This window comes from Monodon monoceros, unplaced genomic scaffold, assembly GCF_005190385.1.
Source record: "Monodon monoceros isolate NGI ecotype Baffin Bay Population unplaced genomic scaffold, NGI_Narwhal_1 Super_Scaffold_15, whole genome shotgun sequence".
Lineage (NCBI taxonomy): Eukaryota > Metazoa > Chordata > Mammalia > Artiodactyla > Monodontidae > Monodon > Monodon monoceros.
Genome location: NW_021703771.1, coordinates 81,123,500 through 81,138,976, shown reverse-complemented (window position 1 = coordinate 81,138,976; position 15,477 = coordinate 81,123,500). Strand labels below are relative to the sequence as shown.

The following is a 15,477-nucleotide window of genomic DNA, read 5'->3' as shown; positions in this document are numbered from 1 at the left end:
TACATTAACACTTCTACATATTCACGTTAGCTGTGACAAATACAGACCATAAGTAGCCCCAGTCCACTCACATCAAAGGATTGTAAGCTTTTGGAGTTTTAGAGATTTCAGAAGCACAGGTAAGGGCCCGAAAGCTAGGCTGCCTGGAGCAAAGAGTTCTCCACTGGAGCAGTGGGTGGGCGCCCAGCTGCCCCTGCACAGCCATGTGACACCAGGCGGCCCTTCTGAGTCAGTGCAAAACAGGGGCCACAATCTACCAATTTATCTTCCATTCTCAGAGCGAGGTCGAGAGAAAACTAATGCAAAACTCTTTATAAAATAGCACTTTTTTTTTAAATGGAAACCAGTTCTGTTTTTTAAATGCATGTAAAACAAAAATCAATGGCCTCCTTAAAAGCAGGTTGTACGAATTTGTTGTAGCTATTTTGATTCCAGAGGTCTTCTTTCGTTTGCCAACTTCCAAAGTTTGGATTATGTCCTGAGTGATTACAGCTGCCACAACATCTGACTTGCGAATAAGATCAGTAATGTTGTAATTTTTTTAAAAAAAACTAAAGTTGACACTTTTGTATATCGGTAGGCAAAGGTGAAGGCCGCTTCTATGCTCAAGTGTTTCACATTTTTAAATTACCACAGGCCTCTGTGAGCAAAATCTGCCCTGGTAACTCAGGGTGGGCTTACTTATTGTTAAATTAATGGCTTTAAGTTACTCCGTGCACCACTGGCATACCACATGATGCAAGACAGGCGTTGTGAATACAGGCACTCTTGGTCCGAAACAGATTTTATGGGTTTCCAGCTCTGGTTCATCGACCCACACTTTGGCTCCTACCTTGTAAACAGGCGCTCACTTACCATGCTCACACCCCTCTTACAATGAAAGGCGATCAGCGAGGTGTAGTTGAAACGCTTGTTCACCAGACAAGGAGTAGTACTTTCAAAGTTCAAGTAAACTTCGTTAGCTATGGGATTGAGTATCGGAGGTCCTGTGACTCGACCAATATCCTAAACAAAGAAAAAAAGCAATGTTTCAGAAAAGTAATTTTTCCCCAAGTTAGTGGAGAAACGGCTAGCAGAGAATTGCAAAAGTTACATGCCATCTGTTTCAAAGATGAGTAGCACCTAAAGACACTGGGTCAATTGGCAGCTCACTTGAAACGTCCTGACAGTAAGGCACCACAAAGAAACCTCAGCTTGCCAGAGTGGTTATCAGTTTCGGTCCTACATTAATAACAATGGTTCTACTTCTACTCAGGGTCAATTTTTGACGATTCCAGGCAACAGGAATTTCTCTCCCCAGTTACACCGGGGTGGCTGCACAGTCTCTGGCTCCGGTTGGTGGGAAGCAGGAGCCCACGTGGCTGCCCCAACGATGCCCGTCTCATCCCGCCCAGCACTGCGCCGGGACAGCTGCTTCCTCGGTGGTGCCCACAGCGTGGCCTCAGGGGGCACTGAGCACACGCTTACTCACTCCCCGCCATCTTCTGCGGCTTCGCACAGCCCCTGGCACACACTGGCTGCTCAGCAAGTGTTTTCGAGCAAATGAACACGCAAGTGAAAGGAAAGTGCCCGGCCAGGAACAGTGTGTGTGATGACTGTGCGTGTGTGAGTGTGTGTGTGGTGAGTGAGATGAGTTTGCGATGAGTGTGATGAGCGTGAGATGCATGTGAGATGAGGGTGTGACGACTGTGTGTGCGCACGTGATGATCGTGTGAGTGTGTGGGTGACGAGTGTGTGTGTGAGATGAGTATGTGTGTGTGAATGAAGCCACAACGTGCTTTGGTCACCACTGTGGGGCATGTTAGGTCCACAATGACACAACACTCTAATTAGTTCTCTAATTAGAGAACTTCCTGCGTTTTTTTAAATCTGAGAAAAGGTAGCCAGATGGAAAAAGCAGACTGGATCGGTAAGCAAGTGGTTCACACCAAGGCTCCCCCCTGCACCACTAGAAAGGCTGACACCACAGCACTTCCTGCCAACATCTGGTTGCTCCAGGCCCTGCACTTGTCACGTAGCTACGCCTCTGTCAAGTTCATAACACAGCCAACTTCCCCACCCCTCCCAACATCTCTCCCCACCAACACCACAGCGAACATCCATTTTTTAGAAGGACATCTAGATACCTTATGACAGGACTCACTGTTTAAAGAATGCAGAGAAACACACCACTTTTGAAATGCATTTCAAATAAAACATACCAAGAATTTGACAAAGCATGAATACAACTCATGGAGACAAGGTTTAGAGTTCCAAATCTATAACGGAAGGCAGAATACTTGGCTATTAGCAAAGCAGCTTATACCCTTAATTACAACTCATTTACCAAAGAACCTGCTTGCACTTCACAAGCGTTTCAATGACACAAGACCCGCGTGTAAGCCAAGAAACCAAGTTCCATCGACATCCTTGAGCCTTCTGACCTGATACTAAACGGTGTGTCTACACGTGTGTGTCTACGTTTTCTCCCATAACTGCCGACTACCCTCATCCGCCGACAGCTCGATGCACGATTCCTTACAGCCCGCCTCCCCTAGTGGACTCAGACTCACGTAGTCCTGGCTCATTTCCCCATTCTTTCTGCCTGAAAAGTCTCCAGTGAAAGCCAGAAACACGGCATGAAGGAGGTTGTTAAAAATCTCGCAGGATGGTCTCCGCCCTTGGTTCCCTACTCACTACGGGGGCGCCGTCGATGGGAACCTTGCACACAGCAGTGCCGGCGGGACAAGGCACCCCGTGCATGGGGTTCAGCGGCTGGCAGACGTTGATGTAGAAGTCAGGGCTGGTGTCAGAGGCGTCGTCCTCGCTCTCATCGTACGCTTCGTACCCCCCGGTGCGGTGGATGAGGGGGGACAAGTCGATGATGGAGCTGCCGTTCCTCACCGAACATTCCGTCTGTCAAGCAGGAAACACGCCTCGTTGGTGTGTGCAATACGTGTTCCCGACCACCAAGTCACCCACGACAATATAAGCTGATCCAAAAAAGCACGAAGGGCGGAAGCAGTGCCCCCAAATGCTTGGTTACCTAACATCGGGCACTTTGAACCAAGTATGACCGGGGGCCCCAGGAGTGGGTGAGACAGGCTGGGGGCCCGAGGGAGTCGCAGGAGAGGTGGAGCAGGGCCCCTGGGTGGGCCGTGCCGCACGTGCCCAGCCCGACTCACCACCTGCTCGCAGGCCAGGGGCGTGTGCCAGTAAAAGAAGAGTGTGCACGTCTGCTTGTCCAGGGAGATGAGCACGGGCCTGTTAGTGGGCCCGGCCTCGGGCCTGCACACGAAGCTGATCACGCTCTTGTAGCTCAGGCCGGTCTTGGAAGGACAGGGGGAGCCATCCTCGTACACCAGCTGTAAGACCTGGTCCACGTACTTCAGCCTCTTGTTCGCCTTGCCCACGCTGATCCTGGTCTGTCCGAAGCAGGCCCCTGTCCCAAACACAGAAGGGAGAGTGGAAAACACACAATTACGGATTCAAACCACTCGCTTTCCGATGAGAACTTTCTGCAGAACCAGACTTTGAAATTCACAGCTAACACTCTGGAGGGTCCCGTGTGGTTTTGGCAAACGTTACACATCTAGTATCCCATCACGTGGCCACGAAGCCCCCGCACCCCTACCAGCCCACTGCTGCCGATGAAGGAAGGCATCTGACCTCTTCGCCGGAGGGACGCGGAGGCCGAGGCCGACCTCGGGGCCGGGAGGGCGGGCCACACACACTCACCTACACCAGGGGCGCAGTTCTCGTTGTCCCCGCACACGCTGAGGTAGACCAGCCCCTTCTCACTGTAGGCGGCAGTGTACCCGGCCCTGCCGCTTAGAGAGCTCAGGTCAAACAAGTGTCCTGCTCGGGGGAAAGGATGGGGACACCGTGACCCATCACCGGCGCTCACACACAGATCCTGCCGGCCATCGGGCCTCCTGATTCCTTGTCACGTGTCACTGCCCCCCTTCACCGACGCGGTCCCCAAAACCTTCCTGACAGCCAGAAAGTACCCAGGGCGTCATCCTGCGCCTGGGCCACAGCGGCCACGGCGATTCCAGTGGGGCTGGCAGGGCCCGTCGGCATCCCTCCCGCTGCCAGTGACCCAGCCCCAAACCTTTCCGGGCCCCAGAGCTGAGATCCTGTGGTTTCCTCGTTGCCCCACGTCTCCTCTGAAAGGACCGGGAGACTGACTCCAGCTCCGCCAGCCTAAAGCTTGGGACCAGCACCCCAGAAACAGGAGTTACGGGGAGCACGGCTTTCAGGGAGGTGCTTAGTCTCTTCTCCGCTGAAGAACCACAAGTCAACAGGACCGGGCAGATCCAGCAGAAAAGGCCAAACGCGCACCCACAGACAGGATGCTGCTGCCCGGGGTGCCTGCCCCCCAGCCTCACACTGGGTCTCTCGCCGCTTGCGTGCACACGCGCACGTGTATGCACGTGCGCGTGTGCCCACGTGTGTGCGCGCGTGTATGCGTGTGTACCTGTGTGTGTGTGTGTGTTGAGGGTGTGGGGATGGGTGGCCGGCAGCGGCCCTCACCTGTGGAGGGGTTGGTGACCTGGCAGTCGTCGTGCACGTTGCTCTTCACAGGGCAGGCAGCGGCCGTAGGCCAGGAAAAGGTGTACTCGCAGTCCTCTACGGCACTGAGGAACATGGGCCTGGAGTTCTAGAAACAAGCGAAGGGCAGACAGCTGCTGACAGGGTGCGCGCCTGATGCAGGTAACGGCGCCCACTGGCGCCGAGCAGGAGCTCCCCTGTGACACACCACAAGCCCGTGACACACCCGTCTCGGTGTCTTCACGGGACGAGGGCAGACTGGGGAGAAGCAAAGGGTCAGGGTTTGCTCCTGAGATACCCCTGGGGGCTTGACACACACAGGGTGAGACAGAGCCGGAAATCCACTCGGGGGGCAGGGACGTTTTCCTACAGCTAAGGCTTTTAAGGTGGGGTCGGGGACAGGGTGGCGAAGGATGCTCAAAGGGCTACTGTGAGGCACGAATGAGGAAATAAATGATAATGTCCTGAAAAACGGAACCAACATCTGTTATGATGGACGTAACAGGAAGACCCTCAGGGGGAACTAGTCATGAACTAACTAATCCCTCCACCACCTGGGCTAAGGCTCCCTGCCCCTCAGACGTGTCTCGTCCACACGGCGAGGGTAAAAGGGTAAGATTCGTGCAGCAGCGCCCTCCTTCCCAGATGAACCAGCCCCCGGCACCCGCGTGCAGAGCCCTCCACGGACCAAGCAGCTGTCTTGCTCTGCCGTGAGCCTCTCTCCTCAGATACACAGCTGAGCTAGTCTATGGGGGCCCAAGAGTCCGGACCCCAGCAGCACAGGGGTCCAGGCTCAGCCTCTGCACAGCCTCCTGAGGCGGAACCTCAGCTGCCACCCCGTCAAGGGGGCAGACCTCAGGCTCCTCCCGCCACAGCTGGCCACACGCAGCCGGACAGCGGTGCTCTGTCCTGACAATGAGGATGCAGTGCACTGGGCCAGCCTGACCTCACTCCCGAATCTTACAAGACAGCACACAGGCTGCACCTTAATCTCCGTGGCAGAGATGCTCCCGCGGTGAAAACACAGTCCAGAGAAACCATTAATTCAGCCCCCACCTGCTGCACTGCATGTACCAACCCGTCAGGGAAGGAATCATCCAGAGATGAGACGAGAACCCAGTTACCACGCACCAACCACAGGCCAGAAACAGTGCCCGGCGCTTCACGCCTCCTCTCTCTAACCTCATGGCGATCTGGCAGGACAGGCCAAGCTCGTGCTGGTAACAGGTGCCCCGTTTAGGGAGGTTAAGTGACCGAGGTCCACGGCCAGGAAGTGGAAGAGCGACCTTGGAACCGGGTCTGCCCGACCTTCTGCTTTACCCAAGTGCCTCCATGAAGACAAGGGCAGGTTACCAAATACCAGTTCTCTCTGCGGCCTTCAGGGATCTGAGTCAAACTCCAAAGAGAACCACCAAATTCTGGAACAAGAACTGCCAGGGTGGACACCCCGGGACCATGGGCCCAAGCCGCGCCGCCCACGCCCTTTGTTAGGCTGGGTCACCCTGAGCTCTTCAACTCACATCCCAGGAAGTGAGACATCAGTCTCGCTGACCCTGGACTCGCACTGGGGCCGAGACAGCTGCGTCACTTACGACTTGGCTCTCGCTGCACGAGAAGCGGATGGTGGTTGACTTCTTCCGGATCTGGTCCGGACACGGGTCACCATCGACGTACCTCAGGAGAGTCATGCCCTCGCTCCCCTGAGGGCCATCCCTCACTCTGCCCAGGTTCACGGGCTTGGAGCCACCCAGCAGACACACGGCCGCCTCTGGAGGGCACGGCTCTGCAGCACAAGCAGAGACAATTAAGAGTGACCGTCAGCCCCTGTCCAGTCTAGGACTTAACAAGGGACGTAACGTCCGGCACGTGACACAGTTGATTCTAACAATTACCTCAGAATATAAATGATTTCTCTCATTAAGTCAGATGCCAATGACACCATGAGTTCTCACTCCATGAAACGCCGTTTTACCACAGATGGGTTGGGGGTGAGCATGGGGTGTGGGGAGAATTCAAGGCAGAACAGCCTCAATTATTTCTGATCCCCAAATGAGATGAAGCTGAAACACCTAGATTACGCCCGTGGAACATTTTAAATGGCCTCTATTCACGTGCTATCTTACTTTAAGAAGTCACCAAGAACTGTGCCAATCTCCCAGTCCCCGAAATGTCTGAGTCATCTGCCCTGGGTAAAGAACGAGTCCCACTTCGTGGATTAATAAGAGCCTCGGCGTCACCAATCTAGCCAGCATACAAAACAAGGGGAAGTGGGCCATGGCCTCAACCATGCAGAGGAGAAAAATAACTTTCTGGGGTTTTTGTTTTTAAAAAAAAAAAAAAAAAAGACAGCAACAGTGCCCAGTTTGAGTTGAGCCAGACAAGAGGCTGCCTCAGTGAGGCTGCATAAAACTCCAAGAAAACGGGACAAGTTTCGTCCCCAGGATCCCAGGGGGCCGTGGATGGCACCAAGGTCTCCGTGGGTTGCTGCTCCCAGTTGCACGGGCACAACTGAGTTCTAGCCTCATCACTGGCACCAAGGGTCTGGGTGTATCCTAACAAGACCCCACCCACTCTGCTCTCAATGAATACAGAGGGCACATACCCAGAACTCCATTTCCCACCCTCCTATCTCCTGCCCTGGCTAAGAATTACCTGCCACGGTGATTATTTCTACCTACCCTCCAGCTCCCCACGTTCAAACAATGGTTACAACGCTCCCAACAGAGCCTTCAGCACCGATTTAGCCTGGACCACGCCAGGGATGGGTCATCAAGACCCTCAAATAATTCCTCCTGCTGCTTCTTGGCAAAACCACTCATGTGTCAGAGAGCAATGCGCCATCGAAGAATCCGTTCTTACTTCCTCTGCACCCATAAATTCACTACAAGCCATGAGCACCTCCACCAGAGACATCACTCACCCGAGCCGGCCTGCGGAGCCAGAGACTTGCACACGTTGATGAGGTAGTGCTCAGTGGCTCCCGTCCTCGTGACGGCTTCCCAGTTGTCACTGTACCTCGACAGGGATGAGAGATCGAAGGTGTTCCCAGCCCCGTCTCTGAAGGAAAGAAAGCACCACGGTGAGGTTCGGCTGGACTCTAACGGAGGCTAGCGCTCCGTCTGCAAAGGATCAGTATAAAGGCAGAGTCTACGCCCGACACCCTGGGAATCAGACCCTGCCAGGGACAGAACTCGACACTGGACTCTCCCAGATCCAGGCGGAACCAGCAACAACACAGCTTGAGTTCAGGAAATGTCAAGCCTTAGCTCAACAAAATTATGTATTAACCAAAAAAAGCTAAGAGTAAGCACCTGTCCTGCTCAGGCCGGTGAGAAGACAAGGGTACACAGACAGCTAAGACACGCAGCGCCCAGGGCAGCCCGGGCAGCCCTGTCCAAGCTGGAGGACACCAACAGTCACTGAAATAAACCAGGCTGATGTTGACCTGCTCAGGTAACGGTTTACTTACTGCATGAACCCCAAGTAGGGACAAACACCGAGCGCCAGCCCTACGCCAGGTGCAGAGTTAATGGTAAGCAAGACAAACACTCCCTCTGCAGGGCGCCAGACCCAGGTGGAGACAGAGGACAGCCACAGATGCCACTTCACCAGGCGGTAACCTCAGCACATCAGAGGGGACTGACTGTGAATCACCCGTGAATCACCCATTCATTCAAAAACTACATGCCAACTGGGGCTACTGTGTTGAAGGAGAGATAAAAATCGCCCATTTTATTAAGTCTGCAGAAGTCACAAGGTAATATTGTAAAACGTACAGACGTCAGATGGCAATTAGAGAGAAGAGGGGAAAAAGGCAGGGAGGTGGGTATGAGGTTTGGGAGGGGAAAGAGGAGGTGAGATTTTAGACAATGGCTGCAGAAGGCCTTCCTGAGGAGGCCACCTCTGAATAAACTCAGAAAGACGCGGGAGAGCCGGTCACGCGGGGACCCGGCAAAGCGCAGCACAGGCAGAGGCAGCAGCGGGAGCAAAGGGCCTGAGGTGCAGAGAGCCCGGTGCGCTCACAGGAAAGCAAGGAGCCCCATGTGGCTGGAGCAGAGCAGACACGAGGAGTGACACAGCAGGCGCTGAGCGCAGCATCACATGGAGCGTTCCAGCCAGCAGAGACAGGGGCTTCACTGCACTGAGGGGTCGCAGCAACAGCCTGGGCCGACTTACAGTCTAACAGGGCCACTGTAATCACTGTGCGGGACTAGCCCAGCGTGGGTCAGGGGACCCCTGAGGGGCCACTGCGGCGATGTAGGGGCGAGATGAAGATGGCCTGAAACAGGGCAGGGAGGTGCTTCCGGAAGATAGAACTCCAGGCATTTTGAAAGTTGACGGACCATAAATGGGATGAGAGCGAAAGGATGGAGCTGGCATTGATACCAGCCTATGTGGGAGACACAGGTATTTATTTGCAAGAGCAGGTCCTTAAGAACTTCATATAATAGACCATCTGATAGAGACTTATTGTAAATGGTTAAAGACCTAAAAGAAGAAATTGAAACTATAATAAAAGAAGGGGGGGTAGAATGGAGGGAAGAAATGATGAATTAGAGTGCCAACAGGGACTTCCCTGGTGGTCCAGTGGTTAAGAATCCACCTTCCAATGCAGGGGACGTGGGTTCCATCCCTGGTTGGGGAACTAAGATCCTACATGCCCTGTGGGGCAACTAAGCCTGCGCGCCGCAACTACCGAGCGCCACAACTGAAGAGAAGCCCGCATGCCACAACAAAGATCCCGTGTGCCGCAGCTAAGACCCAACGCAGCCAAAATAAATTAAAAACTTTTTTAAGTTAAAAAAAATAATAAACTGTTTCTAAAGTAAGTTTTAAAACAGAAAGAGTACCAAACAGAACTCCTACATGAAAAGGACAGTCATGAAAATTAAAAAGGGAACAGTCAAAACAGCAAGTTAAATCAGCTGGTAAGAGAATCGCTAAGTTGGAAATAGGTCTAAGCAAACAGAATACAGTCCAGAAACAGATAAATAAGATATCTAAAAGACATGGTGAGGGCTTCCCTGGTGGCACAGTGGTTAAGAATCCGCCTGCCAATGCAGGGGACAGGGGTTCGAGCCCTGGTCCAGGAAGATCCCACATGCCACGGAGCAACTAAGCCCATGCGCCACAACTACTGAGTCCACATGCCTAGAGCCCGTGCTCCGCAACAAGAGAAGCCACTGCAATGAGAAGCCCGTGCACCGCAACAAACGAAGAGTAGCCCCCGCCCGCCACAACTGGAGAAAGCTCGCATGCAGCAACAAAGACGCAACACAGCCAAAAATAAATAAATGAAAAAATAAATTTTCTTAAAATTAAAAAAAAATAATAAGTAAAAGACATGGTGGATAGAATAGGAAAGCCTAAGATATTAATACAAGTCCCAGAAGAAAAGAAACAGAATAGGTTAGAGGCAACCTTCAAATCTACAATCACTGCAAATATTCCTAAGTGAATAACAGACATTCATCTTTAACTTAGAAAGCATCAACTTCCAACCAACATAAATAACAAAGCCATACCTAACAAAACAGACTGAGACTGCAGAACAAATACGAGAGAAAATACACAGAAAAGGTAGGTTATCTACAAAGGAATGAAAACAGGACGGGCGGGGGCAGATTCTCTAACAGCAATGCTAAGCACCGGAAGATGGTAGATGACCTTCAAAGTGCTGACACACACACAAAAAGTACTCACCTGGAATTCTGTGCCAAGCTAGTGACAATAAAACTAAGCCTTTTCAAGTAAAGACCAATATTTAACTCGACAGAGTCTCTGTTCGAACCAGCAAGCAGTGTGACTCACCGTGCGATTTGTACCCAGGACCAGTCAGCAACCGTGGAAGGAGCCAGCGCCACAAGATGAACCAGTAATGGACACTGGTTCCTTCGCTGTCCCTGGTGCAAGGTGACACAGCTCTTCACCCCATCAGAGGCCAGAAGCAAATAGTTTGCAAACCAGCACTATGCACAGCATTATACTAAACAGATACTTAAAGAAAGAGAATTGAGTCAAAAGCAAGGGGTAAAATGCAAAGAGGAAGAGTAAGCCAAAGAAAGAGAGACATTTCTTTTCCTCTTCAAAAGAAGAAATTTATATAGTCAAGCAACCAATGGATATTTTTAAAAATCACAATAATGACTTATTCAAGAGGTAAGAAAACACGTCAGAACAAAAGCACTCGACCACAATACCATGGAGATGGGGAGAGAGTGTTGGGGCTACAACACTCTACGTTATTTTATTGTTGGAGAGATGGGTATAGTTACTAACTTTAGCTTTCCATTAAATCAAAAATACGTGTTTAAGGCAACCATTAAAAGAAAATGAATTATAATTCAGGGAATGCATGATGAGATTTTTTTAAAAAGAAATAAAAAAAAATATCATTAGTATCCTCAGAGATGATGAGAAGGACTTATTTGAAATTCCAAATAAAAATCTCCAAAGGATAGCTGATTTTCTCAAGTTCTGAAAATATTCCAGAATGGAGTAAAAACACGAAAACAGAAGATGAGCAATTAACTTTTCCACCAAACATACACAGTTCTTGTAGGAAATGGGACAATGCCTTCAAAACTGAGGGGAAACTAATTTGAATCTGTAATCCTACTACAGCCAATCAGATTTAAGAGCAAGTTATGGGCACTTTCAGACAACGCATGGGTTCTCTCCCATCCAACCTCTCTAAAGTATAGGAGGATACACTCTAACAAAACGAAAAAGGAAGCCAAGACAAAGGGCGTGAAATCCAAGAAGCAGCGGATCCAAGCCAGGAGTGATCCCCAAATGAGCTCTGATCAAAGAGCAGAAAACACACGGCCCAAATCCGAACTGAGACCTTCCTGAAGAAGAACGGTGATTATTCGTAGACACAGCATCGTGAAGAGCCCTGACAGTCTGAGATACAATGGGAAGGCATATTATTCTGTCAACAATAAAAGAGAAAGACTACGTAAAATGCCAAGATTTAAAACCTAGTCGAGGTAGCTATGTCCCAAGTATTAAGCAAACTAAATGTGGAATGATTTTTTGGCGCAACTTCGGAAACAGAAGAAACGGGAATCTTCTGACCTAAACACTAAGCCTGTCTTCCTTCAGTTAAGAGGAAGCTAAGAGACACAAGGTGATGTCGTCTCTCTGCAGATCCCATCAGACCGTGTGATCTTGCAGCAAATGATGTTTATGCAATACTGCAAACGCCGCTTATTAGTTTCTGATTCTTTAGAGCCACCCTCTGAATAAAGCAGGTAAGACCATTAGAGTTACCCAGCCGGAGACACATGTTCTAAACCTTGGCAATGCACCAGCGACAGCCTGCTGGCACTGAGGCAGTGGGAGGAGCGGCTGAAGGACAGGCAGCATCCAAGGCCCTCATCTTACTTAGCGGGAAGTCAAGAGATGTCTAAAGGTGATGAAACAAGAAATAGAGCTTAGAGCGTATCATCCCATATTCTAAAGGCAGCCAGAAGAGGAAATAAAAATGGAACTAATGAACGCGGGGCAGGGGAGAGGGGAGAGGAGACCAGAATTACATTTCTGGTGTCTGAAGACAGAGTCGACCGATACCATTTGAGGTTGACAAGCACGGGTATATTGATCATTTAGAGTCATGCAAGGCTCCAGACAGAACTACAAGAAGACACGGTAAAAAGTGGGATGAGGCTGAGGTGGGGGAAGCTTACTTCATCTGACACAGTTTTCTACACTTATGAATTCATACAATATACACGCATAAGCTTTCATTTTAACTGATTCTTCAATTAAGGATAAAAACTGGAAGGTAACAGGGAAATGATTAATTTTTCCCCAGGACGGAATGCTGTAACTCAGTGATTCTTTTCAGGCTGGGTCCTCATGCAACAGAAACGTCAGCATGTCCCTTAAATATCCAGAAATGTGTAGACCAAATGTGTAGAAACCAAAATCTCCAGGGATGGAACCCAAGATGTGTATTTTGTAACAGTTCTGAGGGTGACGCTGATGAAATTCACACACAATGAAGACCTCCACCTTTTCACCAGACACAGGCAGCATCCAGGGAAGAGCAGAGGCCAGGGGACACCCTGGTCACTCCAATCCACTCACACCCATGAATCATACAAGGTTTCCTGTTTCAACTCCAGTCACTTCCCTGTACCTTAACACAAGGTAATCAAAGAATATGAAAATCGTGAAGGATTTAGCGGTTACCCTAATCCAACTCCTCAGTTTAACATTCAGGAATTAAGGCTTAGAGAAATCACCTGACTGATCTAATCCTGTCCCCTGCTCGGCCACTAATTTTTTTTTTTTTTAATATTTATTTATTTATTTGGTTGTGCTGGGTCTTAGTTGCTGCATGTGGGCTCCTTAGTTGTGGCATGTAAACTCTTAGTCACAGCATGCATGTGGGATCTAGTTCCCTGGCCAGGGATCGAACCCAGGCCCCCTGCATTGGGAGCATGGAGCCTTAGCCACTGTGCCACCAAGGAAGTCCCCCAGCCACTAACTTTTTTTTTTTTTTTTTTTGCAGTACGCGGGCCTTTCACTGTTGTGGCCTCTCCCGTTGCGGAGCACAGGCTCCGGACGCACAGGCTCAGCGGCCATGGCTCACGGGCCCAGCCGCTCCGTGGCATGTGGGATCCTCTCGGACCGGGGCACGAACCCGTGTCCCCTGCATCGGCAGGCAGACTCTCAACCACTGCGCCACCAGGGAAGCCCCCGGCCACTAACTGTTAAAGCAAAATATTATCAAGTAAACCTGACTGCCCCAGGGTCAACACCCGCATCGACTTACTTGAATGAGCACTCGGTCAGGTCGAAGGGCGGGCAGGCATACTGCGTGTGCCACTCGAACAAGTAGGAGCAGTCAGAAGTCTCCTGGAGAAACACCGGCTGCGGAAGTGGAGAGACGTGTCCGTGAAACGGGACACGTCAGATAGGCGGTGCTTTAAGGATGTAAATAGTAAGGGATGGGCCTGCTCATTACACTCTACACAGACTGATCAAGGTGTGAACACAGCAACCAGGAAGTTTTATGAGATGTAAAAGCAGATTCACTTTGTAAAGACAAAGGCAAAGGGGTGAGGGCGAAGCGGCCCCCTGCTGCGTTGAGCACACTCACCGCCTGGGTGCTGCGGTCACAGTAGAAGATGACGGTCGTGGAGCGCTGGTACACCTTATGGCAGGTGTCCCCACCGGTGTAGTTCATCTTCAACACCCCATTCTCATAGGTCAGCTTCTGGGTAAGGAGACCTGCTCGAGAAGCAGCCAGTTCAACAAGGATCAGTTCAGGAAGACCCAGGCTGGTCAACACAGACACGGTGCATCACACATGCTGAACAAACACAAGACCAAGTGTGCCTGGCCTATTGGACGACTGGCTCCGTCACGTGCCCCTGTAGAGACCAGAATCAGTCCTCCTCTCGCTCAAGGCTGCCATCTTATAGACTAACCACGGGATCAATGACGTGCAGAGACCCCTGGCCTGATGAGCTCAGAGGATGGCACTTCCTCTTCACAGCCCCTCAGGGAGGCCCACGTACTCACCCCATCAGCTACTTCAACTTCTTTCTTAAAGATTCTTAAACTTATCATCATGTGCCCAGCTGCTGAGACGGCATGAGGACCAACAGCCTGTCTCATATATTTTGCAGCCCACCCCTGTATGAGATGTGTCCCCTTTGTCTCAGTTCTAGAAGGTACTACCTCAGGACACCCATTAACAGTCCAGTGCGCCCCAAAGTTGGAATAAAAAGAAGACATATGATCTCAGAACTGGTAACTGGTATTGCTAAATAAGAATGAAATCAACACTTATCAGTACATGTCATGGTGACAAAAATCAAGTGAAATCAGAAACATCACTGGGCGCGCGGGGGCGGGGGGGAGGGCCGGGGGTGGAGCCAAGATAGCAGTGCAGGAATACGCAGAGTTCGCATCTCCCCACAACTAAGGCGCCTGCTGGACGCTGGTGGGGGACCCTGACACCTAAGGGGACGGGAAGAACCCCCGACCAAACTGGTAGGACGTGGGGGGCTGAGGGGGTTGGAGAAGTGGAGACCCGACAGGACCGGCGCCCCTGAGGGGTGGCTGAGGTGGGGAGGGGTTCCCATGCCTGAAGGGACCCCCAGGGGCTCCGATCAGCAGGGAGCAGGCCCAGCGTTTCCCCTGCCCAATCGGCCGGGGAAGTCTGCCCAGCTCCCAGACCGGGCCCTACACCCTCAGAGGTCCCCTCCAGGCTGGGTTGATCCTGGGGACATGGGAGGCAGGCCAGGAGAGAACAGGAGAGGCAGCAGGGAGGCGGCTCTCCAGGACCAGAGGAGCGGGAAAGGAGCAAGGGCGTTTGCCCCACCCACTCAAACCCAGGAAGGCTGCTGGGCTCCCAGGTGGGGTCCCCCACCCTATGAGACCAGGGGTGGGAGGCACGCCTGGGCCCCTTCTGTTCCTTGAGCCTGAGCCCCACCCCCTACACCCCCCAGGGCCTTTTCCAGCCCTGTGGGTACTAAACACAGGCCCCGCCCACCACCCAAACCTTGCCCCAGCTAAGGCCCCACCCTCCACAGCCAAGGCCTTTTCCACTTTTTTTTTCTCTTTTTTTTTTTTTTTTTTTTTTTTACTATTGTGGTTCCTTTTTACCTTCCAGTTGTTGTTTCACCTATATTTTTATTTTTATATTTTTTCTCACATATCTGTTAGTTTCCTAGTCTGACTGTATTTTTTACTTTGTTATCGTTCTTTTCTTTGCCACCTCTCACGGGTTGCAGGATCTTGGTTCACAAGCCGGGGGTCAGGCCAAAGCTCCGGCAGTGGGAGCTCTGAGTCTCAACTACTGGACAAACAGAGAACTTCAGACCCCAGGGAATATTCATCAGAGTGAGGTCTCCCGGAGGTCCTCATCTCAGCACCAAGACCCAGCTCTGCCCAACAGCCTACAAACTCCAGTGTTGGGAGCCT

The 15,477-nt window shown here is 51.3% G+C and overlaps 1 protein-coding gene across 1 annotated transcript in view; it reads right to left on the bottom strand.

Moving 5' to 3' along the window:
- Positions 1-15,477, bottom strand: part of IGF2R (insulin like growth factor 2 receptor) — a 109,712-nt gene that overhangs the window by 17,671 nt on the left and 76,564 nt on the right. The window contains exons 28-36 of the mRNA XM_029224310.1: positions 13,646-13,776; positions 13,319-13,416; positions 7,454-7,590; positions 6,126-6,316; positions 4,516-4,642; positions 3,718-3,837; positions 3,165-3,421; positions 2,677-2,895; positions 856-1,005 (exon numbers count right to left, since the gene is read on the bottom strand). Coding sequence (XP_029080143.1) covers positions 856-1,005; positions 2,677-2,895; positions 3,165-3,421; positions 3,718-3,837; positions 4,516-4,642; positions 6,126-6,316; positions 7,454-7,590; positions 13,319-13,416; positions 13,646-13,776 — 1,430 coding nt within the window. The remainder of the gene's footprint in view (positions 1-855; positions 1,006-2,676; positions 2,896-3,164; positions 3,422-3,717; positions 3,838-4,515; positions 4,643-6,125; positions 6,317-7,453; positions 7,591-13,318; positions 13,417-13,645; positions 13,777-15,477) is intronic.